At 36.8% G+C, this 27,267-nt stretch overlaps 1 protein-coding gene across 1 annotated transcript in view; it reads left to right on the plus strand.

Annotated features, from left to right (window-relative positions):
* Positions 1 to 27,267, plus strand: part of BMPR2 (bone morphogenetic protein receptor type 2) — a 104,513-nt gene that overhangs the window by 59,736 nt on the left and 17,510 nt on the right. The window contains exons 4-10 of the mRNA XM_079782310.1: positions 13,492 to 13,602; positions 14,380 to 14,471; positions 17,664 to 17,894; positions 18,635 to 18,749; positions 22,753 to 22,913; positions 24,144 to 24,291; positions 26,734 to 26,870. Of these exons, the coding sequence (XP_079638436.1) occupies positions 13,492 to 13,602; positions 14,380 to 14,471; positions 17,664 to 17,894; positions 18,635 to 18,749; positions 22,753 to 22,913; positions 24,144 to 24,291; positions 26,734 to 26,870 (995 nt within the window). The remainder of the gene's footprint in view (positions 1 to 13,491; positions 13,603 to 14,379; positions 14,472 to 17,663; positions 17,895 to 18,634; positions 18,750 to 22,752; positions 22,914 to 24,143; positions 24,292 to 26,733; positions 26,871 to 27,267) is intronic.

A 27,267-nucleotide genomic window follows, 5' to 3' on the forward strand; every position in this document is an offset into this window, starting at 1 on the left:
CCATAGCCGATTTGGTTCAGTGGATAGAGCAATTGGCCTGTGGACTGAAGGGTCCCAGATTCGATTCCAGTCAAGGGCACGGACCTCAGTTGCAGGCTCCTCCCTGGCCCAGGGCCCTGGTCAGGGCATGGGCAGGAGACAACCAGTCTATGTGTTTCTCTCACATCATATTTTTCTCTATCTTTCCCTCTCTTTTCCACTCTCTCTAAAAATCAATGGGAAAATATCCTTAGGTGAGGATTTTATATATATATATATATATATATATACACACACACACACACACACACACACACACACACACACACACACACATTCACATTTGGCAGGAGTGAGAGGGAGAGTTCCAGCATCATGAGACTATAATTAGGTAACACCTGAAATGCAAAAGCAGTGCATCGGGATTTCCAAGGTTTTGGTATATTACCAAGTGAATTAACATATAGTACGTTCCAGCCCCTGTGGAGGATAATTTGGCAATATTAAGAAAACTGCACTGTGATCATTTTGAAAAATGGTTTCTTTGTTTTTATTAGTGAGGTTCACATGTTTTTTGTTTGTTTTCTATTTTAAATTTTCTTATATTGCCCATTTGTACTGTTATTTTTTAAGAATGAAGCTAACTAGCTTTGAAATAAATGATTAAAATAGTCTGAAATCAAGTCATTTCATCCCTTCCTTGCCCGTTTCTGTTGATACTGATAGTTTCTGTTGATAGGGATGACATGAGCTACATTTAAAATAATAATTTAATATGTTCTCCCATTTAGTGGATTGTCTTTCATTTTGTTGATAGTTTCCTTTATTGTGCAAAAACTCTTTAGAGAATATATTCACCAGTGATACATCTGATAAGGGGTTAGTATCCAAAATTTATAAAGAACTTATGAAACTCAACACCAAAAAAACCAAACAATCCAACTTAAAAATGGGCCAAAGACCCAAATACACACTTCTCCAAAGAAGATATACAGATGGCCAATAGACATAAGAAAAGATGCTCACCATCACTAATCATCAGAGAAATGCAAATTAAAACTACAATGAGATATCACCTCACACCTATCAGAATGGCTATCATCACTATATTAACAAACAACAAGTGTTGGTGAGGATATAGAGAAAAGGGAACCCTTGTGCATATCATTTTTAAAACATGCAACACCTGACTGTTTAGTCAGGAACACTGATCTTTTCCCTTAGATTGTCAAATAAAAAAACGACAATAGTCAACACAACAATAGCTGTCCAGTGTGAATGAATCAAAATTATGCTTATATTTTTTGTCAAGTCGACAAAAAAATGTCTTTTCTGGGGAGCTGCAGAATTTTAGTTATTAGTTTATGTGTGCCATGAGATGGAAAAGGTTGAAAACTACTGCTTTAGGGAACAACAGAGGATACCTAATGTTCTCTGTTAATCTACTTGTGTCTCTACATTGTTTTCAGATGAACAGTTTACTTCCTGACATCAGGCCATTTATTGCATTACTGGAATTATATTTTTCTCATCAAGTATGCATTTACACAATATCCACCATCACATTTTCTTGCCTTCTCACTGCTAGAATTTACACATTCACTAGGGTCAGACCCAGTAGCAATGAAGGAATGTATGGATGGCTGAGAATAACAAGATATAGCTCTCTTCCCTCAGAAAAATGTTGTTTTGTATGTTTTTTCCCCACCCACAGTTGCAGGTGAAGATCATGAGATACGTAAGTGGTATAAACCAAAGCATATGGTAGCAGTGGATCTTTTTCTTTTTTCTTTTTTAGCAGTGGATCTTTAATAATGTAGGGGCGTTGTCAGGGAAAACCTGACAGACTAATCTAACCACATGACCATAAGTGAATGTATTTCACATTAAAATCATTCAAAGATTATTTTGATGTAGAGTTAGGGGATTAGAGCAAGGTTACTCCATTTTCCTCCAGTTCTAATTTTTTTTTTTTTTTAATTACAGATTTTGTGTAGTCTTAAAAACTGCCTTACATAGTTTTTTTGGAGGTAATTAGGGCACAAGTAAATGAAATCTCCGTAGACTATTTATTCTGGCTGTTTCCTAAAAATTTTAACAGAATGGGAAGTCTACTGATGCTTTTTGTTGAGACATGAATGAAATGTCTGTTTAAAAATAATTAAATAATTATTTATTAAAGTTGGAAAAAGGTATGTGAACATTGTTATATACCATAAAAAGTAAGGTTCTCTTTGGACTGTAAATCACCAATTACTTCTGGCCACTAGCTATCTGTTCTCAAAAAAAGCCTTTTCCTCCAATCTCAGCATCTGAAGTAGACTATACATGTTGTTTTCTTCCATTTAGAAGAATTATTACCCTTTAAAATAAAAAGGGAAATAATGGAAAAAGAACTTCTGATATTTAGAAATAGATGCCAGTTATTTTGCTGATATGAAGTTCAGGTCTGAGGTTTCCATCAGAGTCGCTATAGCATGTGTTCAGCCAGAAACCACATTATCAGATAATTTCTCAAGACAAAACTGACTATAAGTGAGGAGATTTATGGATTGATAACTCATATTCTAGGTCTCAATACTCCAATTATTATTTTTTCAAAGATTTCCTCTTATACTGGCAACTTTAAAAAATACTTGAAAGTAGTTCTGTGTCTATCCTATCTAATAATAGAGTAACATGTAAATTACCATCACTCCGCTACGCCCACGATTGGGCGGCAGGAGGCTGGGGGGCGGGACTCGGGGTGGCCTATCCGGCCATTGAGAGGCACGGATCCGCTGCCACTGAGGGGGGCTACCCTGCTGTTGAGAGGCACAGGGGGCGGGACTCCCGCCCCCTGTGCCTCTCAACGGCCAGATCCGCGACCGCTGAGGGGGCCTGCTGCGGACCCCCAGCTGCGCCTCTCAACGGCAGGGTAGCCAGGTGTCCGCGGCAGCCCCCCTCTGCGGCTGTTGAGAGGCGCAGGGGGTGGGAGTCCCGCCCCCTGCGCCTCTCAACAGCAGGGTAGCCCCCCTCAGTGGCCGCGGACCATCAAAAGTGGGGGAGCTGGGTGCCTGTCTGCTCCGGCACCAGGCCTTTCAGAAGCCTCCGCCGAGCCGGAGGCTTCTGAAAGGCCTGGTGCACCAGCGGACAGGCACCCAGCTCCACTGCGAAAAGCGAAAGTGTGTAGGGGACCCTACACGTGCATGATTCAATCATGCACTGGGCCTCTAGTTTAGAATATAGTTAGAAGTAGACCTGAATCTAGATATAATTTTGGAATTAAGGGAGATTAGGTGATTTTCTTCTTTTGAGATCTTATTTTCTGAAGCCCTTTATTTTTTTCTTAGAAAACCATTCCTCTTTGTATCCAGTATGACTTGGTAACCTTTTCAGGCACTGTTCTTCCTTTCCCCATCAACAAATACTGTTCTTAGTTCTTTTCCCCCTGGCCTTAAGATACTAGTGTTAGATATTTATTTAATGGGTCTTGCTTCATAAAATACTTGAAGTAAACGTAAGATTCTTAGAAAATATTATTCCAGATGGGATGAATCTAGTAGTGAAATTTTAATTCAATTCACTTTATCAGGATTATACTTATTAGAATGAGCAGGCTTTTTAAAGTAAACATAAAGGGAATTCAGGCATTTAATATATAGTGAAATCAATACTAACTAAGTAACATTTTTGAGTACCCAGTGTGTGCTTTCAGTGTTCTTCTATATGCCTTAAACCTTTCTACTTACCCTTACAGAAGCATATGAGATGGTTACTCTTATATTCTTATTTTACGTTGAGAAAACCAAGGCACAGATATATAATTTACCAAGCCATACAGCTAATAAGTGGTAGAGCTAAAATTAAAACCTAGATGTTTTGCCTCCACAGTATGTGTTATTAGCCATTACTCTGTATATGCAGTTGTTATACTGGTATAACCACTACACTTAAATAGGGGACCTGTTTATGTTTGTTTGTTTGTTCATTCATTTGCGAGGGGGAGAAAATGGATATTTTGAAAATACTTGATTACATTTCCTAAAATTCAAGGACCACTTCATGATTTTTTTCACATTACAAATGTTTTCTATATTTACATTACACATTATTTGATATTTTTGTTCAATCATCTCATTAAAAAGTATATATTTTAAAGGGAAACTTTTCATCATACTGTAAATGTAAAGCCAATATCATAAATAGAGGGTAACTTTAAAAAGTATTTATTTAAAAATATGTAAGATGAAAACAAAACCCTCTTATTAACTAGCTAGATATTGTTGCTTGCCAAATTGTCTGATACTTAAAGCTCCTTTTCTCTGTTAAAAGGGAGAATAGCAAATGTTTGAGAGTTATAGAGATCCACTGCTACCAAGTTGAGATTTTCCATCTCAGTAAGTGGACAAAAGAAAGAAAACTAACTTTTACTGATACATGTTCACATACTACCTAAAACCAGAAATCTGACACTTTAGGAAAGTGAACTGTTCCCTGCCAGTGTGGATCAGTGTTTGAGTGTGGACCCATGAACCAGGAGGTCCCCGTTCGATTCCCAGTCAGGGCACATGCCTGCGTTTCAGGCTTGATCCCAAGTAAGGGGTGTGCAAGAGGCAGCCCATTGATGATTCTCTCTCATTGTTGATGTTTCTATCTCTTTGCTCTTCCTTCCTTTCTCTGAAATCAATAAAAACATATTTAAAAAAAGGAAAGTGAACTATATTATTCTGAGTCTCTTCCAACCATGAGAGACTTTGCAGCACCTACTCTGTTTAAAAAGAAAGTCAGCCTTTTCAGTGATGGCGAACCTATGACACGCGTGTCAGCACTGACACGTATAGCCATTTCTGATGACACGCAGCCGCTGAGGCGGCCGCATGCCGAGGATGAAACATTTGCTGCTCCTGAGGATGAAACATTTGCGAAATAATGTTTTTTCCTCAAAGTGACACACTACCTGAGTTATGCTCAGTTTTTTTGGCGAAGTTTGACACACCAAGCTCAAAAGGTTGCCCATCACTGGTTTAAGTAAATGAATTTTTACCTACAGTATTCTTTTACCTGCTTAATTCATCCTAATGTGTTTGTAACTTTCCGGAGTATGAAAGAAGTGTATAATATTGTAAGATTTGGACACTTATTTTGTAACATTTCTTGGTAAGATTTCTGGAGTTGGTATAATTAACCTCCCTAACTATAAAGTAAAGAAAATAACCCAGTTAGAAAAGCTGGCAAAAAATTTGTCTTTTAAAAAAGACAAATTAAATAAACCCAGTTCATTGCATTTAGTGTTAAAGGTTTTTGGATGACCGTAGTATAAAAATATACTTTTATTTTAAAAGAAAATTATTCATTAAGTTGATGAGAAAAGATTGAATTGCATCTAGAACTGGGTTTAAGAAATCACATTCTAATTTATGCTGTGCTGTTAAGATTAGAAATTCTAATTCCAGTGTCTGGCAGCAAATGTCTTCATCTCACACCAAGCTAGAGAAGAAAGCCTACAAAGAAGCTGATATTGGCATAGGGCCACAGATAGGTTTGTAGCTATTGTGAATATAGAGTGATTTTTCAGTTTTTACTGCTTCTATGATTGCTTTAAAGTAATTAAATAGATAGAAAATGGCTAAGTATAGCTAAAAAAAGACTTTGCTTAGTACTTTATGAAGCATTTTAGCAAGAGGCAAAATAAAGTGTTTCTTTTTATACTTGTTAAAAATATTAGAGGAGAATGTACAAGAGAAATAGAGAAGAGTATGTATCCTTTAAAGATACTCTTTAATGCAGTAGTAGCAAGATTCTATTTACACGTTACATAGTGTTGGTCAGACAGTTTTCATTCTGAAGTTTTGTTAGCTCTGCACTATTGAATATCAATTCCGCCCCATACCTACCTGCTGTGCTCCTATTTTCTCAAAAAAGAGAGTGGAAGGGAGGGAGGAAAAGTGAGAGAGAGAGAAACATCATTGTGAGAGAGATACATCGATTGGTTGCTTCTCAGACTTGCCCCAGGGCCGGGGATAGAACCTGCAACCTAGGTATGTGCCCTTGACTGGGAATCAAACCCTCGACCCATCGGTGAGTTGGCTGACACTCTCTCCACTGAATCACATCGACTAGGGCAGTAATTTTTCTTTTTTGTTAGGTTAGTGTTTTTAGTTGTTGGTTTTTGAAAGTGTTGGATCTCTCAAAGTATTGGAGCTATTGAACAATCACTCATTTAAAAAGATTAATGTGGTTTGTTTTGCAATTTGATATAAAATATTTTTTAACTTGAATTGCTTTTATCTCACCTTTACCTCACAAAGATTGTAACTAAGGTTTTTTGTTTGAAAACCATGAAAGAGTTGGACTGAAAATAAAACTTCCTGCAATTGCTTCATTGCTTTTAAGCAGGACATGTGGGTGCCTCTAGGACAGGTTTTCAGACAGGAATATATACAGGACAAAGAAGGGAATGTAAAATAGAAGGTTAAGTTAAAAAGAGAGGGCTTAGGTTAAAGAAGAGCTACTGAGATGGGAATAAGCAGTGCCTATGTTGGGGAATGATACAGTCCAGCAACAATATTAGTAATTCTAAACTCCGTTTGCCTCACCACTGCCCTAGGTTTTCTGTCACTTTAACTCTCTACTCTTACCACATGAGGAGTGGGATTTGTAGGAACTGAGCATTTATTTATGGACAGTTTGGGTTAGAATCATCAGTTGATGATCTGATGAAAACACTATTCCTTTTACTGTCCTTTCATGGAAGACCAGATGTGTATGTTTAGAAGGTCCCTTTTAAAGAATTGTCAAGTAAGAGATAGTAAGTATGTGCTTTGAGGGCAGGGGATAACAGAACAACATGGGAACTACGGAAGAGATGAATTTTTAGGATTCTGATGGTTTCAGATAAAGGTTTCCTCCGCTATCCGAAAGTATAGTGTTGCTATGAAATATTTTGTAAGCCGAAATGGTGTAAAGCAAAGAAGCAATTACCTTAGGACACATCTTGCTGCTGACAGATGCACAAAATGAATCGAGGTAAAGCACAGATGTTCACAGACATGGTTCAGAGCGGTGGCAGTTGATGCTGAGCTGCTGAGTGGGGTTCCCACAGAAGGAGGTTGGCAGTGCCACTCTCCGCTCAGGTTTGCGCTGCCTCTGTAACGGCCCACTGCACAACAAACGCTGGACTCACATTCACTTACTGCCTTCCCATAAAAGTGAAAATCCTCTTCAGATTTCTTTTGGTTAATGAAAACAGGTGTTAATGTAAATATTTTGTAAAAGTGGAGTGGCATGAAGCAAACTTTCAAAAAGCTTTTACTTCTGCTCAGTCCCTATCCAAGAGTGCATCTTTTATTAAGTGGCTCTCTTGGCTCCTAGCTACTGCCACTGCTGCCCCCAAATTAGAAACAGCAAGAGGGTGTGCAGTCTTTTCATTCGTCCACTTTGTTTAATATTCTTCTCTTACCAACAAAATTGGATACTTTAAAAGTCCTAAAAAGAACAGACAAACTAATTATATTCATTTATGGAATGTTTCTATGATGCTTAATAGGGATTAGCTTTAGTGATTAATTAGTATTATAAATTCCAGGTTCATTACAAGGAAAAATAACTGCATTTGTTACATAGAAAAGAAACCCTGAATGAATTTTATCTGCACACAACAGCATGGTTAAGTCTTCAAAGCATTATTAAACAAAAGCAAGGCACAGAAATTCCATTTACATAGAACTCAGAAATAGGCAAACCTAAGCATACAGAGAATGTAATACTATTAAAAGTGAGAAAATGATTAGCACAAGTCCAAATAGTGGCTATTTCTGGGGAGGAGAAAAGCTGTTATGACCAAGAAGGAGCAGGTAGGTGGGAAGGTGGTTTTGGGGATTATGGATGTTCTATTTCTTGGCCCAGGTGGTAGCTATGTGAGTGTTCATTTACTTCATAATAATTTACTAAACTGTACATTTGTATTATAAACACTTTTATGTGTATGGCTTATGTTTTATAATTTAAAATACTTTGAAAGAAGGAACAATATGGGGAAAACTAGAAAAAAGCTAATTTTTTTTCCCTACATGTAGACATGCTTTCCTTATCAAAGTGAACGCAAGTTATCATAATTTAAAGAACATCAAATGGGGGAGGTAGTTATCTGTATAGTGCCAAACATATTTTTTGGTCTAGTTAGCAAATAACTGGAAAATATAACTTCCATTTTTTATAGTCAAATTATTTCATGGTCATTTTGTGAGAATAATGGTTTTTAGGATGATACTTTTTAAGTATCATTTTTATATAGACCAGTTAGGAAATTTGACTAGGGATCTCTGAATGATTTAATTCTTTGTCTTGATTCTGTATTCTGAGTATTTTTATGTGATTTTAATAACGAATATTGCAGTGATTAGATTTCTATTTTTCTAATGTTAATGGATTTTTTTAAAATGTAGCATTGGCTGCAGATTAATCTTTATCTTCTATTTTTTGTTTTTACTAAAAATTCTTAATCTATTTATTTAATGCTATTTTTACATTTTTTAAATGACTTTATTCTGATGAAATATAATTAACTTTATTAGTTTTAATCCGTTCTTTAATAAAAGAAGCATAATGCTAAAATTCAGTCTCTTTTAATCACAAAACACCTATTTTAAAGAAATTAAAACTATAAATCTTACTAAGCTAGAAGTTAATAAGAAAGCTTGGCATTGAATGTCTTTCCTGTTTTCTTTTTAAATTTTTTGTTGTTGTTTAATTCAGACTGTTTCTCTTTCTCTCTCCCTTAATTTTCCATTTTATAATTCAGCCATAAAATGTCTGGATTTAGCAGATTACGGACTGTTTTTGTTTTTTGTTGTTATTTGTTTCTTACAAAGTCTATTCATAATGACTGAGGCAAGTTAAATTTAAAAGTCTTAAATAGTATTAAATACCAACTTGAAAAAAAAGAAGTATGTCTCCTCTTAATTTGTTTTTAGGACATTAAACATAAACATTACTGTGATCATAATTGCTGTACATTTGCCATTCTAAACATAGTAATGAAAATAAAATTGTTTATTTCTTATAGAAATATTTGTTCAAAACATTGAACTGTGTAATATATCATTATCAGAGAAACAATATTTAGCAATCTGAATTATTTTGCTAAGGAATTCAACTCTAATCACGTTGTTTTGATTTTAATGTTTTTCCTCTGCTTTTATGAAAAGTACATTGCTTAAAAAATTAAAAATAAAAACAAAAACAAATTCCTAATTTGCTTTTTCATACAGTTGTAAAAGATTTAGGAGCCAAATAACCATCAGTTATTTAAGATTTCTTTTGTTGCTTGCTGCACATGCAACAATGTTGTTCTTTCTTTGACACAGACCCAGACAAAGGCTGAGTGTAGCAAGGAAGCAAACAGTAAGCCTCCAGTAGTGGCCCCTGCCTGGCTCCAGGATTTGTAAACAGAAACATCCCAGGCTCCAATGAGGCAGACAGCAGTTCCCTGTCTGTTCTGCGTTCAGGAAGCGCTTGCTTGTACAATCTGAGCCATTGCACGCAGGCATACATAGCAGTGTTTACATTTGGCTGAGTATTTAACTGAGAAAGCTAATAGGGAGGAAGGAGAGGGTTTATTAGAGCTAGGGGAACAAAACAATTTCAGATATAGAGTATATATAGCATATATGCAAAAAAGAAAGAATTTTTAAAAAGAAACAAAAAATAAAAGTTAGGAGTTTTCTGGTTAAAGGCCTCTTTTATTGCACACATATATGAATATACATTGAAATGTTTTTTCTGGCAGTTTTTCAGGGGTCTCATATTTTTAGATCATGTGACATATCCTGTAAAGTTTTCCATTTGAAATATTTAACCACTAGCATGTGTTTGTTTGGTTTTTTAAATATGTTTAAAGATCTACTTAGCACTTTTTTATACTCCCTGTATATGAATTAATATTTTCTACTTCAGATTTTGGGTTAATGAATATTTTTACGTAAAAGTTATGTTGCATTTTCTTTGTAAATTTTGGGAATAAAAGTAAAGAGAATACTGAGGTTTCAAGAAACATTAAAAGAGTTATACAGAATTTTGGGATTAGAAGGACCTTAAAGTCACCTAGCATAACCAATTTTTTAAAAATAGTTTAACAGGGGGGCAGGCAGTGGTGGGGAAGAAAAAAATAGTTTAATGTATTTTAATAGCAAAGTTATAGAAACAGCATAGAAGGAAAACATTAAAAACATCTACTTGCATGTAGGAAAACTCAGGAAAGTATAGTGAATGGACAGAATCTATGTTATGATAAAAATGCTACTTAGTTGCTGTCATTAAGAAATTTACTTGTTTTTAAAAATCCAGTTGTTGGCTTTCTCTAGAAACATTTATGGGAGTCAGGGGAAGGAGAGGGGGGCGTTCCAGGTGCAACTGGGGGTCAAAATTTTCTCCTGTGCCTCTGCTGTATGCTTTGCGGTTTTGGTCTGCTGTCTGTGCAAAGCAACTCAGAATCTTGTTAGAAACAGGATAGGTCCACTTTGAGATAGTTCTGTGGTTACACAGTTGACCTTCCATATTCCTGGGTTTTACAACTGTAGATTTAACCAACCATGGATCAAAAACAATATTTTCTGTCTACTGTCCTTGGAACACTCACTAATTGGATCATGTTATTCTTTCTAGCTACAAATCTATTTTTCCACATGAAAACAGCTATCGTATGCTCTTAAATTTTCTCTTTTTGTATACCAGACACTTCCATTTTTCTCTACCTATCACATTTCAGTGTTCTCATACCTTCATGTCTTTTGGACATACTCCAGTTTGTGGACATCCATCCTAAAGGGTGTTTCTCTGGGCATGATCTGATTCATGGAAGGAACTAACACATAAAATGGTGTACCGGCTCATAATAGCCCTGTGATTTGGCTATGTGTGTTCCCTTTCTGCAAGTGAATAAACTTGGGCTCAGACAGGTGAAGAAATTTTCTGAAGGTCATACAGTAAGTGGAAGAACTGAGTTGTTTTTTGTTTTTGTTTTGTTTGTTTCTTAAAGATACTTTATTGATATCAGAGAGGGAGGGGAAGGGAGAGAGAGAGAGAGAGAGAGAGAGAGAGAGAGAGAGAGAGAGAGAGAGAGAGAGAAACATCAATGATGAGAGAGAATCATTGATAGGCTGCCTCCTGCACACACCCCCAACCTCCCACTGGGGATTGAGCCTGCAACCTGGGCATGTGCCCTTGATCGGAATCAAACCCAGGACCCCTCAGTCTGCAGGCCAGCACTCTATCCACTAAGCCAAACCAGTGAGGGCGAAGAACTGAGTTTTAAGTCTAGTTCAGGTTTAACTGCCAGCAAAGCCACGCTCTCTTAATCATTATATTAATATTGGTAAACATAACTACTATTATTGCATAGATAATATATTCTCAACACTATACTAAGTACTCAGATTTCCATCTAAGCTTCAAAGAAGATTTGTGAGGTAGAGATTATTATTTTTACAAATGTGAGAATTGAACATCAGAAAAGTCAAATACCAGTAACTTGCTAAAGGCCACCGAGAGAGTGGTGTAGAGTCAAGATTTAAAACCAAATGTGAGCCCAGCCAGAGTGGCTGAGTTGGTTGAGCATCGCCCCATGAGCCGAAGGTCACTGGTTTGATTCCTGATCAGGGCATATGCCCAGGTTGTGGGCTCAATCCCCAGTAGGGGGTGCGCAGGAGGCAGCCAATCAATGTTTCTCTTACATTGATGTTTCTGTCTCTCTGTACCTCTCCCTTCCTCTCTCTAAAATCAATAAAAACTTTTTTAAAAAGACACCAAATGTGATTCCAAGACTATTCTGTTAAATATACTGTTCTGTCTGTGCTGTTCCATGATGTAGTTAATAATAAAAGCATAATATGCTAATTAGACTGGATGTCCTTCTGGAAGACTTCTGAATGAAGCTGGGGCTTCGAGGGAAGCCCAGGTCCCGGGTGCCTGCTGGCAGCCAGAGGGAAGCCCGGGTCCTGGGTGCCAGAGGGAAGCCGGTGCTGGCAGCTGGGGGAAGGAAGGCCTACTCTTGCACAAATTTCGTGCATCGGGCCTCTAGTATTTTAACCCTTTGCACTCGCTTGCTTTTTTCTCGAGCTGCTACCGATGCTAACCGTGTCGAGTCACACTCGACATCCGAGTGCAAAAGGTTAATAATTAGGAATATAACTAACAGGTATTTCAGTGTTCTAAATGTATATAATCTTCCTATATAATAAAAGGCTAATATGCAAATTGACTGAATGGCAAAATGACTGGTCCCTATGATGCGCACTGATGACCAGAGGGCAGACGCTCAATGTAGGAGCTGCCTCCTGGTGGTCAGTGCGCTCCCCACAGGGGGAGCACTGCTCAGCCAGAAGTCAGGCTTATGGCTGGCGAACGCAGTGGCGGTGGCCGGAGCCTCTCCCGCCTCCGCGGCAGCACTAAGAAAGTCCGACTGCCAGCTTAGGCCTGCTCCCTGACATCCCCCGAGGGTTCCCGGACTGCGAGAGGGTGCTGGCCGGGCTGAGGGAACCCCGAGTGCACGAATTTTGTGCACTGGGCCTCTAGTATAAAATAATCTGTATGATGAAATATATACTTTTCAGTTACTATAAATTTATTAATTTTTATTTGCTTTGATGCAAAAACATTGCAGATTTGACTATATAGTGATACCATCTTCCTGTCACTATTTAACAAAATACTAAAAAAAAGCATAACTATATTTTTACATTAAAATTTTTTAATTACAGTTGACATTGAATATTATATTAATTTCAGGTGTACAGCATAGTAGTTAGACACTTATATAACTTATGAAGTGATCCCCCAATAAGTCATCTACCTACCTGAAACCATACTTAGCTATTATAATATTATTAACTGTATTTCTTATGCTATATTTTACATCACTGTGACTGTTTTGTAACTGCCAATTTGTACTTAATTCCTTTACCTTTTTGTTTGTTTGTTTGTTTTTTTGTTAATCCTCATCTGAGGATGTTTTTCCAATGATTTTTAGAGAGAAGGGAGGGGTAGAGACAGAGAGAGGGAAACATCAATTGGTTGCTTTCCACATGCCCTGACCAGGGCCCGAGATCCAGCTTGCAAACAAGGTACGTGCCCCTGACTGGAATTGAACCTGGGCCCCTTCAGTCTGTGGACCCAGTGCTCTCTCCACTGCGCCAAACTGGCTAGGGCTCCTTCACCATTTTAATCATCCCTCTCAAACCCCTCTTCCATCTGGCAACCATCATTTCTGAGAAATTCAGATTTCATTTTCTCTGTATTTGAGTTTATTTCTGTTTTGTTTGTTTATTTTGTTTTTTAGATTCTACTTATAAATGAAATAACATGGTATTTGTCTTTGTCTGACTTATTTTCCTTAGCATAATACTCTGGGTCCACCCACCTTATTGCAAATGGCAAGATTTCATTCTTTTTTTTTTTATGACCGTGTAATATTTCATTGTAAATATGTACATCTTTTTTAATGATAACTATATTTTAAAATTTGTTTTCTTTTAGGTCCACCTCATTCATTTAACCGAGATGAAACAATAATCATTGCTTTAGCTTCAGTCTCTGTATTAGCTGTTTTGATAGTTGCCTTATGCTTTGGATACAGGATGCTGACAGGTAAAAATAGAACTTCTTATTCTGTTGTTTATTAAACATGCCATTTAGTTGATATTTATTTTCTCCTTTTTAAAATCTTTATGCTAAAAAACATTGTGTGGTACAGTAGCTCCCATCTTTCTCTCTTAACAATCCTTTTCCCTTTAGTGTTTATGAAAAGTTTCAAGCATATACAAAATACTTATCACCCACCTTCAACAATTATCACATCTGTACATCACCCATCTATAGCCTCACTCACTACACCTTCTGTGCCACTGGATTTTTAAAAAATCACATGCCATTTATGTATAAATACTTTAGTATTGTTGCTGAAATAGAAGGGAGAAAAATATATATATATATATATATATATATAAATCCACAATACCATTTTCAAATTTTAAAAAGTAATAGTAATTTCTCAGTATCATCAAATGTTCAGTTGTTTCTAATAAACTTTAGGTTCTATGAACTTTTAGGAAATCGGCACTCATTCATTGATTTGAATAACTAATAAAACTACCTTTAATGTCTTGGCAGTATTTTTTAAGGTTTTAAACTAGGTCTGTTACTGGAATCATCTCCCAGAATTCAGATTTCATGTTATTCATCATTCATCTTAATTTATAGATAATTCTTAGTTTAGTAAATAGTTTTACACCCATTGACATTAGGCACAAGCCTTGCTGCCTACCCTTCTGTAGCTCTTCTTTTTAATGGTAATATAATAAAAAGTATAATAAAGTCTTCACTTTCAGAGAAGCACACAGTAACTACTTCTGCCTATTCCCATAGGGGACCGTAAACAAGGTCTGCACAGTATGAACATGATGGAGGCAGCAGCATCAGAGCCCTCTCTTGACCTAGATAATCTGAAGCTGTTGGAGGTAAGACTGTAAGATTGCTCTTAGATTATGGACCATTCTTCTGCTCCCATATCTGAGACAGTGACTTTATTCACTCCTGAATCATTTGTTTATTTATTCAGTAAGTATTTATTGAGTATCAGTTTAGTGCCAAGACTATTCTAGGCACTGAGAATGTAGCTGAACAATACAGATAACCCTCTTGAGACTTACATTGTGGTGGGAGAGAGTCTATAAACAGGTAAACCAATGTATATTATTTCAAGTAATAGTAAGTGCTATGGAGAAAAATAAAATGGACAAGAAGGTAAGAAAGTTATGGAAAGGGGTTATTTAAAAAAGTATATTTAGAAAGGAATTGACCTTTGAGTACAGACTTCAACAGAGTTTGGGAATAAGGATGTGAAATTCTGAGAAGCATGTGCTAGGCAAGGAATCCATATTAGATTCAAGTAAATGTTCCTTGTCTGTGAATATATTATATATTTTTATAGGCCCATAGGACTATTATATAATCCATAAAACTTAATTTTTATTTGGTAATTTCTCAGAAGCTATGTTAAAAGTTAATTTTTTTTTCTTTTAATTTCAGAGAGAAAGGGAGTGGGAGAGAGCTAAACATCAATGATGAGAGAGAATCCTTGATCAGCTGCCTCTTGCACACCCCACACGGGATCGAGCCTGAAACCCGGGCATGTGCCCTGGCCAGGAATTGAACTGTGACCCCCTGGTTCATAGGTCGGTGCTCAACCACTGAGCTATGCCGGCTGGACTATGTTAAAAGTTTTATCATGATGAATGTTTTATTCTTTATTAGGATAAATAAATAAACTATGATCCCCAAACCAGAGACTGCAATATAATAAAGAGGGAATATGCTAATTGACCATCACTATATAATAAAGAGGGAATATGCTAATTGACCATCACTCCATCACAAAGATGGCTGCACCCACAGCTGAGGCCAATTTCCCTAAGGAGCCTTAACGAGCAATCAGCAGGGACCTGAGGCTACGCCCACCCCTGCCCCCATGGGGCTTGACAGGGGACCTCAGGCCGTGCCCCCCACCCTGGCGTCAGGCCAGGGGATCTGAGGCCACGCCCCCCGTCCCACTGCCAGGCCAGGGGATCTGAGGCCACGCCCCCCGCCCAGCGGGACTTGACGGGGGACCTCAAGGTGGGCTTTCTGTCCTGGTGCTGGGCTAGGGGACCTCAGGCTGCTCCCCCCGCCCCAGCGCCAGGCCGGGGGACCTCAGACCACATCCCCCCGCCCAGCGGGGCTTGACAGGGGACCTCAAGATGCACCCCCAGTGCTGGGTCGGGGGAACTCAGGCCGCGCCCCCGCCCAGTGGGGCTTGACAGGGGACCTGAGGCTTCTCCCCCCTCCCAGTGCTGGGCTGGAGGATCTGAGGCCGCGCCCCCCCCACCTGGCGGGGCTTGACAGGGGACCTCAGGCCATGTCCTCCACCCAGCAGGGCTTGACAGGGGATCTCAGGCTGTGTCCCCCACTTGGCGGGGCTTGATGGAGGATCTCAAGGCACGCCCCCATCCAGGTCTGGGCTGGGGGACCTCAGGCCACGCCCCCTGTCCTGACGCTGGGCCAGGGGACCTGAGGCTATGCCCCCTGCCCGGCAGGGCTTGACAAGGGTGGGACTGGCCGGGTCTGGATCTAGCCCAATTGGGGGGAGCCGGCCAGGTCTGGGTCTCAAGCGATTTTGAGGTGCATGTGGGTGGGCGGGGACTTGACTTTGGGTCCCGTGGTGTGCCCCAGACTCTGACAGGAGGAAGGTTTTCATATACATTTTACTAATTTTCTTTCGTCTCTGACACTTCTATTATAGAGAAAGGGCAAATAGCAATATTAAATTATTTCCTCTAATTAATCCCCTTTTAATGTGCATGAATTTCGTGCACTGGGTCACTAGTAGATATATAAATTTGATCCTCAAACTGCAGAGACTGTTAAATAATAGACATGGTAGATTTGATAATATAAAACATTTTAAGAACCTTTCATTTGGGAGAAAAATATAACAAACAAAGTTAAAAGCCAAATACAAAAAAAGTATTTCAACACAGAAACAAAGAATTGATATAGAGCTAGTATAAATCAATATGAAGAAATAATTTTAAAAAATGGACAAAAGAAATGAACTACCAATTCACAAAAGAAGTAAGTGTGGCTAATAAATGTATTATAATTAGATGTCCAATTTACTACATTGAAAAAAAATACTTATTAAAACCATAGGATTTTATCCTGGACTGAGTAAAAGAAACACTCCCAAACATTGCTGATTTAACCAGATATTGATAAACCTTTCTAAGAACAGTCTATCTGTTTGTTAAATTTTAACTTAGAAACAGTGAGTGAAATATAACAAATACCCTTAAATTGATGATAGTAAATCCCTAACCTATTTTAATAAAAAAGTGAAATCCCCAGAAGCCAAAAAAATGAAGAGAACAGGTTGCAGTTTGCTGGTTGTTTGTGTATTAAGTAACTTTTAATTTTATTTCGTGGATATTGTGAATATGAATATGGTGCAGACCCTATGTTCTTTAGATTCTTCTGAAGTGTGTTTACTTTCAGTGTTTGTTTTAGTAGGCAGTTATCTTGGTTGGACACACTGCAAACTCTTCTCAGATGGAAGCTCAAATCTCAGTTCAGTTACTTTGTCTTTAGCAGGAATTTGTCCCATGCATTCACTCCATTTCCATCTCTCTGATTCTCCTTTCTGAAATTCTCCCCTCACTTTCCAGCAGCCGTGATTACCCCAAATTCTGTCCTCTGGTTCCTGGGGCCAGAAAGATTATGGATTTTCTATTCTGTTTTTAGCTCCAATGCACAGAGCTGACTGCAGCCTACTCTCAGGCTAAGAGCTATAAAAGGGGGTAACATGCCATTCCTTTCTTCTAAGTGTTGACTCCCCTCACTACCTAACTCCTTTTCTTCATTCTCCAGCACTTTTAGTTTCTTTTTACATTTTTTTTCAGAGTTTATTGTTGCTGTCTTTGGGAAGGCTGGGTCTAGTAGTTGCTTCCTGAGCCATATAAAATGTGGACTTGATTAATTCCTTGACAATGACATAATTTAACCTTTAAGCAATAGAGAGCTGTGGCACACTTAGGGATTTACACTTTATTTAGTAAATTTGGTTGTTCTGTTGTGATTTGAATTAATACCTTGCTTGCTTCAAAACAAATTTGCAGCTGATTGGCCGGGGTCGATATGGAGCAGTATATAAAGGTTCCTTAGATGAGCGTCCAGTTGCTGTAAAAATGTTTTCCTTCACAAACCGTCAAAATTTTATCAATGAGAAGAACATTTACAGAGTGCCTTTGATGGAACATGACAACATTGCTCGCTTTATAGTTGGAGATGAGAGAGTCACTGCAGATGGACGCATGGAGTATTTGCTTGTGATGGAGTACTATCCCAATGTAAGTTCTTCATTCAATAAACTGAGATTTATATGAGCAGTCAATCAGATATTCAGTAGAACATTGCTGGTTTGCAAACTGGTTACTAAGAGTCTGCAATGAGATAAGGATCTCACACAGAATGTGAATTAACTGTCACTAGTTAACTGTATAGTCACTAGTTAACGGTTTAATACCCCCTCATCTCTCCATCCCTTCCCTCCCCCGGCCCTCTCACCCCTCCACAAGACTTTCTTGATGAAGGAAGCAGTGCTTTGATTGACATTCATTCTGGTGCAAGCTCCTTATCCCAGGCTGGTTGGTAATAAAGAGCTTGTGGATGAGCACTTTGAGTAGCACTGGCACATACATATTTACAAAAATCTCCTATTTTCTATTTGTAAAACATAACAATATAATTTGTATTTATACTGATAAGAGGTATAGTGTAAAGAAAGAGTCTAAACGACTCATTTTCTATCTTAATTTGAAATCAAAGAAGTATTTAAAATGAAATAACTGCATAATTTTAAATATTGGAAAAATCAATATTGATAATGTTTAAATTTTTTTTTCTTTCTCTCTACCCAAGGAAATGTCTTGCTCCTTCAAGATTCTGAAATGCCATTAATTTATTAGATATCCATGGAATCCTAACCTATGCAAGTCTTTTATAAGACTTCTAACTTATCTTCTAATCAAGTAAATTAATTGCAGTATTTTTTTTCTCTCTCTCTTTTTTTATTTTGTCTTTTAAATAGGGATCTCTATGCAAGTATCTTAGTCTCCATACAAGTGATTGGGTAAGCTCTTGCCGTCTGGCTCATTCTGTGACTAGAGGACTGGCTTATCTTCACACAGAATTACCACGAGGAGGTAAGACAATGAATAGAAGATGAATGATACTCATGTGGAGTCAAAATTAAAGGGAAATTTTATTCATATCTTCAAAGTAAAAGTATATTTTATATATAGCAGATTTATTAGCCAGCCATTTGAAAGATCTGACGTGAGAACTGTATTTTAAATCTAATAGGAAGAATGAGAAAAAGAATTTCAAGACTCTAGCAGGCGTCCTCAAACTACGGCCCGCGGGCCACATGCGGGTGTTTTTGCCATTTTGTTTTTTTACTTCAAAATAAGATATGTGCAGTGTGCATAGGAATTTGTTCATAGTTTTTTTTAAACTATAGTCCGGCCCTCCAACGGTCTGAGGGACAGTGAACTGGCCCCCTGTTTAAAAAGTTTGAGGACCCCTGCTCTAGAGGGGTCATGGATACCATTGAGAATTTGATTAAAGCTCTGAACACTGTCCCTGCAAAGATACCCGTATAGGCATACTTTAAAAAATGTTCTTTTAATATATTTGCTGCCCGGCCAGCATGACTCAGTGGTTGACCATAGACCTGTGAACCAAGAGGCCATAGTTTGATTCCTGGTCAGGGCACATGCTCGGGTTGTGGGCTCAATCCCCAGTGTGGAGCATGTAAGAGGCAGCTGATTAATTATTCTCTCTCATCATTGATGTTTCTGTCTGTCTTTCCCTCTCCTTTCCTCTCTGAAATCAATAAAAAAACATTTTAAAATAAAAAAAATACATTTGCTTTCTGACTTTGTTTCAAAATACACCTCATATCATAGGCACCTCTAAATTAGCTTTGCTGCGAAAATCTGTCTTTGTGCTTTCTCAAGCTTTCATCCCTTACAGCATTTTCCTGTCATAATACAGCCCTAGAACATTGTTTTTTCAGTTTCTCTGACCTCTGTAGTGAAGAGAATTCTTAATGTATCAATTTCTTAGATCTTTGTTCCATTGTATAATAGCATGGATCGTCTTTTCTAGCTGCTGCTTCATATATAAATAATTTCTCCTGAATAATTTAGCAGTTCATTTATCTTAACATCTTGCTTTTCCTGAATACAGAATTGACCAGTGTTATTACCTGTGTCAGCAACTTGATGCACTCACTCACTTTAGTGCTTTAGGACGTTAGCCATTTGGACTGTGTTTCCTTACTCTTAAATATTGTTATAGTTCCTTTAGCACAGAACTTGAAATATCTTCCTAATCCCCCTTGTCAAGGCTTGCCTAATTCAGCAAGGTTTCACGTCAAACATTGGCTGAAAAGAAGGATTGCCATCAAGTAAGAGTTTTATTTAAGTGCATATCTTAGTCTTAAACATTACTTAATATTTTCACTAGTTAACCTTTTTAAAAAAATGAATATATGTATATGCTATTGCAAGAAAGTATGGTAGCTGTGTGAGCTTACGATTTTACCTATTATTTTAAAAATAGTCCAACTATACTATACTATTTCAAAACATTTATTTTATTTTTTATGTATATTTTATTGATTTCAGAGAGGAAGGGAGAGAGATAGAGAGATAGAAACATCAATGATGAGAATCATTGATTGGCTTCCTCCTGCATGCCCCCCACTGGGAGGGATTGAGCCCGCAACCCAGGCATGTGCCCTTGGCGGGAAATGAACCTGGGACCCATTAGTCTGCAGGCCGACGCTTTATCCATTGAGCTAAACCGGCTCGGGCGACTATTTTAAAACATTTAAAAGGTAATTTCACACTCCCCCCCCCCCCCCCCCCAGAACTCTGTTCTTCCCAGTATTTTCAAATATAACTTTGCTGTTTAGAAATTTTGTAATGAGGAATAATACTGTTGTTATTCATTCAGCTGTTTTTTGCTTCAGAATAAGTTGTTGAACCTATTTATTTGTAATTGGTTCTCCCTATGAATTTTTTCTAGTAATAAATAACAAACATAATATCATAAAAAAATCTAAGAATGAACATATATAGATCACTCAAACCTAACCAGAAAATTACTATTAAAATTACTATTACTATTAGTTTATGTATATCCTTTCATGTCCTTTGTGTGCTTGTTCTCTGTCTATATGTCTGTCTGACTTTGTATAAATATCCACAGAGACACTATTTTTCATTCAGGTTTTTTTAAAAAAATCATAATTAATATTATGTCCCTGCTTTCCTTTGCGATGTATCTTTAAAGGCAAAAAATGTATCAAAAGGACAGTGTATAGTTTACCCTTTGCATTGGTGATGAATGCTATCTTGTTTCATATTTTCTCTTCTCTTCTTTCCCGTTTCCTCCTTTGTTCGTCTCTCTTCTTTTGTTTTCTTTTTAATAGTAGCAGAAAGTATTACCCAATTTTCCCCTCTGGCTGTCTCACTGAGTCATTGCACATTCTCCCCATTCTTAACCTGATTTAATGTGTAAGATCTTTTAGTTTAAGTATTGATTTGGTATTATTAGTATATAAACATTTTCCAATGTCTATAAATTTTCTTACATAAATATCAGCTTGAGATGATACACATAGACTTATGTTGTTTTTATTCAGAATAAGAAATGAAGCTCTTTTTGGGGTTGAGTTGAGCCGTATTAGTAGAAGCTTTGGAAGGTGGGTCCAGGGAGTGAGAAGGGGAGAAAATGAGAAAGAAAACAACTCTTTGATAAACTTTGTAACTACCACTTTTTCTTCCAATTGTGTGCTGTTGCTTAATATATATGTCAGTATCCTCTGTAGTTTCATTGTTGATGAAAGTTCAATCTAGTACTTGTTAATGAGAGTAATAAATATAAATACTAAGTCTTTTTGGTCCTCAATATAAACATTCAATAAACATCATTGACTTTGGATCACTGTATTCTTTGGATACCTAGTGAGTTATTTTAAATTTTAAAAATTGTGCTATGGAATGTTTTTCATTTCAAGAGCTGTGGTCTTAATGTAATATATATATATAAAGTTTTCTTACAGAGAGGTAAAAAAAAAATGTGTTTCTAATGAGGGGCTTAGGTTAGATATATTCTTTCAGTCCGCAAACATTTTCTCTGTGTCAGGCCTTTTTAATTAAGGAAAAACATGTTCTTTCTGCCATGGAACATATAGTATAGTGATAAACAAAGAATAAGCATAACAGTGCTTTGTTTCTCTGTAAAATCAGAAAACAGTTTTTCATAACTTGCTGAGAAATAGCAGCTCCACCACTTGTTATCTCAGTCTGTTGTAAAACTGCTTCTAGTTTGATTTGAAGAACTGAGGTGGGCTTAGAGACATGGCTAAACCTCAGGGCAGAACTGGGATATTCTATCACAGGTTTGGTCTGTTAAGCCATACGAGAAAAGTGTAAGGTACATATACAAATTTTGGAGGCATGTCAGTTTTTTATTGGTATTTGTTTTAGATGTGTTGACCTTTTTTTGTTGTTGTTTTACCAAATATCCCTTTTTCTATTGCCTCCTTTTGCTACCCTACAATAGCAATTTTCAATCAGTGTACCGTAAGAATTTTTAAAACATGCAATACCTTACTATTTAGTCAAGGACAATGACCTCTTTTTCCTTAGACTGTCAAATAAAAAAAATAATAGCCAACACAATAGCCATCCAGTGCATGAATAAAAATTATACCCTTTTTTTGGAGTCAGATTGGCAAAAATATATATTTTTTGGTATGCCACAGAATTTTAATAATCAGAATATGTGTGCAGAAGATGAAAAAGGTTAAAAATCACTGCCCTAAAATGAAGAGAAAAAAACAAGTATGTGTTAAAATTTAGAAGCAACAGCATGCTGGCTATTACTTACAGTTGAAGTTTAAAACTTAATTACATATACAATAGGAGTTATGTTTTAAAATATAACTGAAAATAGTAATGATTTTGAGTTAAAATTTTGATTTCTTATGGTCTTTTTTGTTATTAGAAAATTAATAGGTAGAAAAAAAAACTACCTTTTATAGTTATGTTGTAGTCCCTATTACTTGCATACTCATTTCATGTCCAATAGTGCTATTTAAGCATTAATGAATATTTGAATTTATCCAAACAGATCATTATAAACCTGCAATTTCCCATCGAGATTTAAACAGCAGAAATGTCCTGGTGAAAAATGATGGGACTTGTGTTATTAGTGACTTTGGGTTGTCCATGAGGCTGACTGGAAATAGATTGGTACGCCCAGGAGAAGAAGACAATGCAGCCATAAGTGAGGTGCGTGTATACAAGAAGAATCACACGGGCATACTTTGAAAACATTATGAATTGCATTTAAGAATCCACTACCTTGATAACTACTCGTGATAATTATCCTTATACTAGGGGCCCAGTGCACAAATTTGTGCACCTTGAAAGGAACCGTGGGCCGCGAGGCTGCGGTAGGCACAGGGGTGGGTCTCGGCCCATCCTCTGTGCCCCTGCCTGGCCCCTCTCGCTGTGGCCCCTGTCCCCCTCTCTGCCGGCAGCCCCGCTCTCGCCGCCGCTGCTCCCACGTGCTGATGGTGCTGGCCCCGCTCGCACCCATTCAAGGCATGGAGTGATTGGGGCCGGTGCCAGCAGTGGGTGCGAGCAGGGCCAGCACCAGCAGCAGGTGCAAGTGCCAGGCGGGACCACGGCACACGGGAGCAAAGAATTTTCAGTAACCTCTAGAGGCTCGCCCGATGGCAGCGACCCGTGCCCCACCTTGGTCTGGTGCCCCTGCTCACCTGCTCCACCATGGCCAACGCCCACTATGTTCTGTGCACGTCCCCTGGTGGTCAGCACACGTCATAGTGACCGGTTGTTCGGTTCTGGTTGTTCTGCTGTTCTGTCTATTTGCATATTAGCCTTTTATTATATAGGATTCCACCAATTATAGCATTTTAGAAATTACAAAATTAAGAAATACCAAAGACTGCATAGAGTTCATCAATTTATTATGGAAGTCACTGCCGTTCAAATTCACTTTTTATAAGCAGTAGGAAGAAGTTTGTAGGAACTGATTTTTGAAGTAGGAGTAAAATTATCAAGGTGAGACAGGACCTAGTCACCTTCTGATAAATCACTATTACAATGTGGAGCATATCCTTCTGTGGCCTTTTTCTCTGCATTTACATATACAGGTCTGTACATACATTTATATTTTTTGTGACTTTAAAAACATTAAGTGGTATATATATTGTTTTGCATTTTTCTTACTGTGTCTTAAAGGTGTTTTTTTTAATGTTGATATGCAATGAAAGGTCTAGCTCATTTTTTATTGATTCTGTTCAATAAGATGTATTGACCACAGTTTAATTATTCAAAGGCATTTTGTAGATTAAAAAATCAGGTATGAACAGTTTCAGTAACATAGTTAGGGTACAATAACTTATTAACATCTTGTTGATATGCAATTGATGTATAATTTCTGTCTAATGTATGCCCTTCATTCTCATTCCGAAAAATGTTGCTCTGATTTTTCAGGTTGGTACAATCAGATATATGGCACCAGAAGTTCTAGAAGGAGCTGTGAACCTGAGGGACTGTGAATCAGCTTTGAAACAAGTAGACATGTATGCTCTTGGACTAATCTATTGGGAGATATTTATGAGATGTACAGACCTCTTCCCAGGTAAGAGATCTATCAAAAATTGATATATGAATTTTATGCAAAGCAGTTATATCTGCTTTTTCTACCTATATTTAAAAAAGTCAACTTTATGTTTTTACTTTCTCTCTAATATTTTTTTATTGTTGATGGTATTACAGATTTTGACTTTCATTTAAACCTTTAGTTTAGTGCCATCTAGTGTTCAGAAACATTACTAGCCAGAAGGAAAAACTTATTAAAAGGACTCCATGTTTGCATTGAGTGCAATTTAATTAATTGCTCACAATAGCTTACCTAACCATATTTAGTTTGGCCTCTGATAGCCTTAGCAGTCATAATTTTCCTTATGCACCATCAGAGCATTTGATAAGCTACACTTACATTGTGTCCTAAATTGACTCAATAAGGAATTAGAAGCAATGAATTAACCACTGGAACACTTTTTTCTTTCTATCTTTCTTTTTTTTAATTCTCTCTTCTTGCCTTCCTACTTTCCTTCATCCTTTCAATGAAAGAACATTCATCTAATGTGAATGCTATGCTTTGTTTGAGGCTTACTTGAAATAACCAGATGAGTTTATGTTTTCTCCTTTCGTTAGTATTTTTTACATCACTGTCATAATTGTCATATAGAATCTTAACTACATGGGGTACAAAATGATTTGATATAAATGGTCTCTATTTTATAGGAATAACACTATTAAAAATATAGAAAAAGGAAAAACAGACAATTGAATCACCATTGGACAAATTTATGAAATGGAACTATTTCATAAAAACAGAGATTAGTAGTAGGGTTGAAATTTTTGGCTTTAAAAACAGTAAGCATTTATCAATAGTTTATAATTCTAAAATATGATGAAATTAATTATTTAGATTAACCAGAGGTCTGTCATTTCTTATTTGGAAGTATATTTTTTAGTTAATTGGAAGTACAGAGTACTCAGTTGAGGTGTTTTTCTGAGAATTGCAGGAACTGTAGTAGAATCATAGTATTATTGGAACTTTGGAACTTTTTATTTCCAGTATTGAAACTTAGGCCACAGATTTTTAAAAATATACTAACCCAGAATTGTTTTATAGAAGTATGTCTGACTAAATGACTCTTATGGTATCAGCATTAGTACACTGCCATCAGCAACATTTTTAAGCAACTATTGCATTCAAAGAATAATTATTGCTTTTCATCCAATAAATAATAAAGAACAATATTAGATGTTTATAAAGGGGAAAGGCAAAATCTTGGAAGAATTATAATAGAACTAGAAGGAGTTTTAAAAAGGAAAAAGAGATAGGGTATTACTGTTTAATAATACAGAGTTTCAGTTTGGAAAGATAAAAAAATTCTGGAGATTGATGGTGTTAATGGTTGCACAACATCATGAATATTCTTAGTGCCATAGAACTGTACACTTCAAAATGGTTAAAATGGTCAATTTTATGTTATATATATTTAACCACAATAAAAAAAAATAAAGGAAAAAGAAGAGAGTTGCATTAAGATACCTTATAATCTTGGATATAGAAATGAGGAAGAAGATGCACATGTGAGAGAAAAGGTAGAAGGAATCTGTGGTTTTAATTAACTATTAACTTTTTAATTAACTAATTAACTTTTTAACCCAGGAAAATCTTCTCAAAAGTCGGGGGTCGTCTTATACGCTGGGTGTCATCTTATAGGGCGAGTATATCCCAAACTCTATATTTTAACTGGAAAAGTTGGGGGTCATCTTATATGCCGGAAAATAGGTACATAATTAGATATGATGTCTCTACAGCCCTCCCAGTTATGTTCGGTTCTATAGACGTGTTTGTTGTGCTAGATCCTGGACATCTCCTCATATTCAGTATCCTTGATCCCTATATGGCATAAGAATTCAGGCATATTAATATGTATATATGAAAAAATCTTTTCCCTCCAAATTTTGTAATGCTAGAAACCATTTAAAAATAGCTTTTCATCATTGAAAGTACTGTTTAACTTATAAAAAAACATTTAATTTATCAGAGACTATTCTAAGTGAAACATTTATTAATAATGCATTAAACCCACAAAAGGGTTTCTTTAGAATTTCCAAATATGGGAAAGGATTAAGAAAAAAAAAAGATTGTGACAATTTCTTTGCTTGCTTAGTAGCTAATACTCCTGTAAGTATATCATTTTATGGTAACTGGACATTTTACTCTGTCCTTTTAAAAAATTTCACAGGTGGCCCTGACCGGTGTGGCTCAGTGGATAGAGCGTCGGCCTTCGGACTAAAAGGTCCCAGGTTCGATTCCGGTCAAGGGCATGTACCTTGGTTGCAGGCACATCCCCAGTAGGGGGTGTGCAGGAGGCAGCTGATCGATGTTTCTCTCTCATCGATGTTTCTAACTCTCTATCCCTCTCCCTTCCTCTCTGTAAAAAATCAATAAAATATATTTAAAAAAAAAAATAATAATAAAAAATAAAAAATTTCACAGGTGAATCTGTACCAGAATACCAGATGGCTTTTCAGACAGAAGTTGGAAACCATCCCACTTTTGAAGATATGCAGGTTCTGGTGTCTAGGGAAAAACAGAGACCCAAGTTCCCAGAAGCTTGGAAAGAAAATAGCCTGGTAAGAAAAACTAAATTATTAAAAACATGACTTACGACTATGTTTTAACGTTGTTTGAAGCAAAAATAGACTGTTAATAATGTTAATAGTTTTTTAGACTTGTCTAATGCCAAAAATCCAACTTACTTGATTTTTTTTAAAAATCAACTTACTTGATTTTTGTTGTTATGTATTTTAAAAAATTTCAGTATAAAAACGTCCCCTTTTTGGTTCAGTTTCAGTTTTTTCCAAGTATAAAATATTATTTAAAGAGACTATTATGTGTTAAGTTTGTCAGATTGGTAACAACTGGAATAATTAACAAGTTAATATTTTAAATGTTATTAAAATTCCATCTTACTCTCTTGAGAATGGTACCAAAAGTGTTAATTAGTGCAGACTTACCAATTCAGTGGCT

Source organism: Cnephaeus nilssonii, assembly GCF_951640355.1.
Source record: "Cnephaeus nilssonii genome assembly, chromosome: 10".
Lineage (NCBI taxonomy): Eukaryota > Metazoa > Chordata > Mammalia > Chiroptera > Vespertilionidae > Cnephaeus > Cnephaeus nilssonii.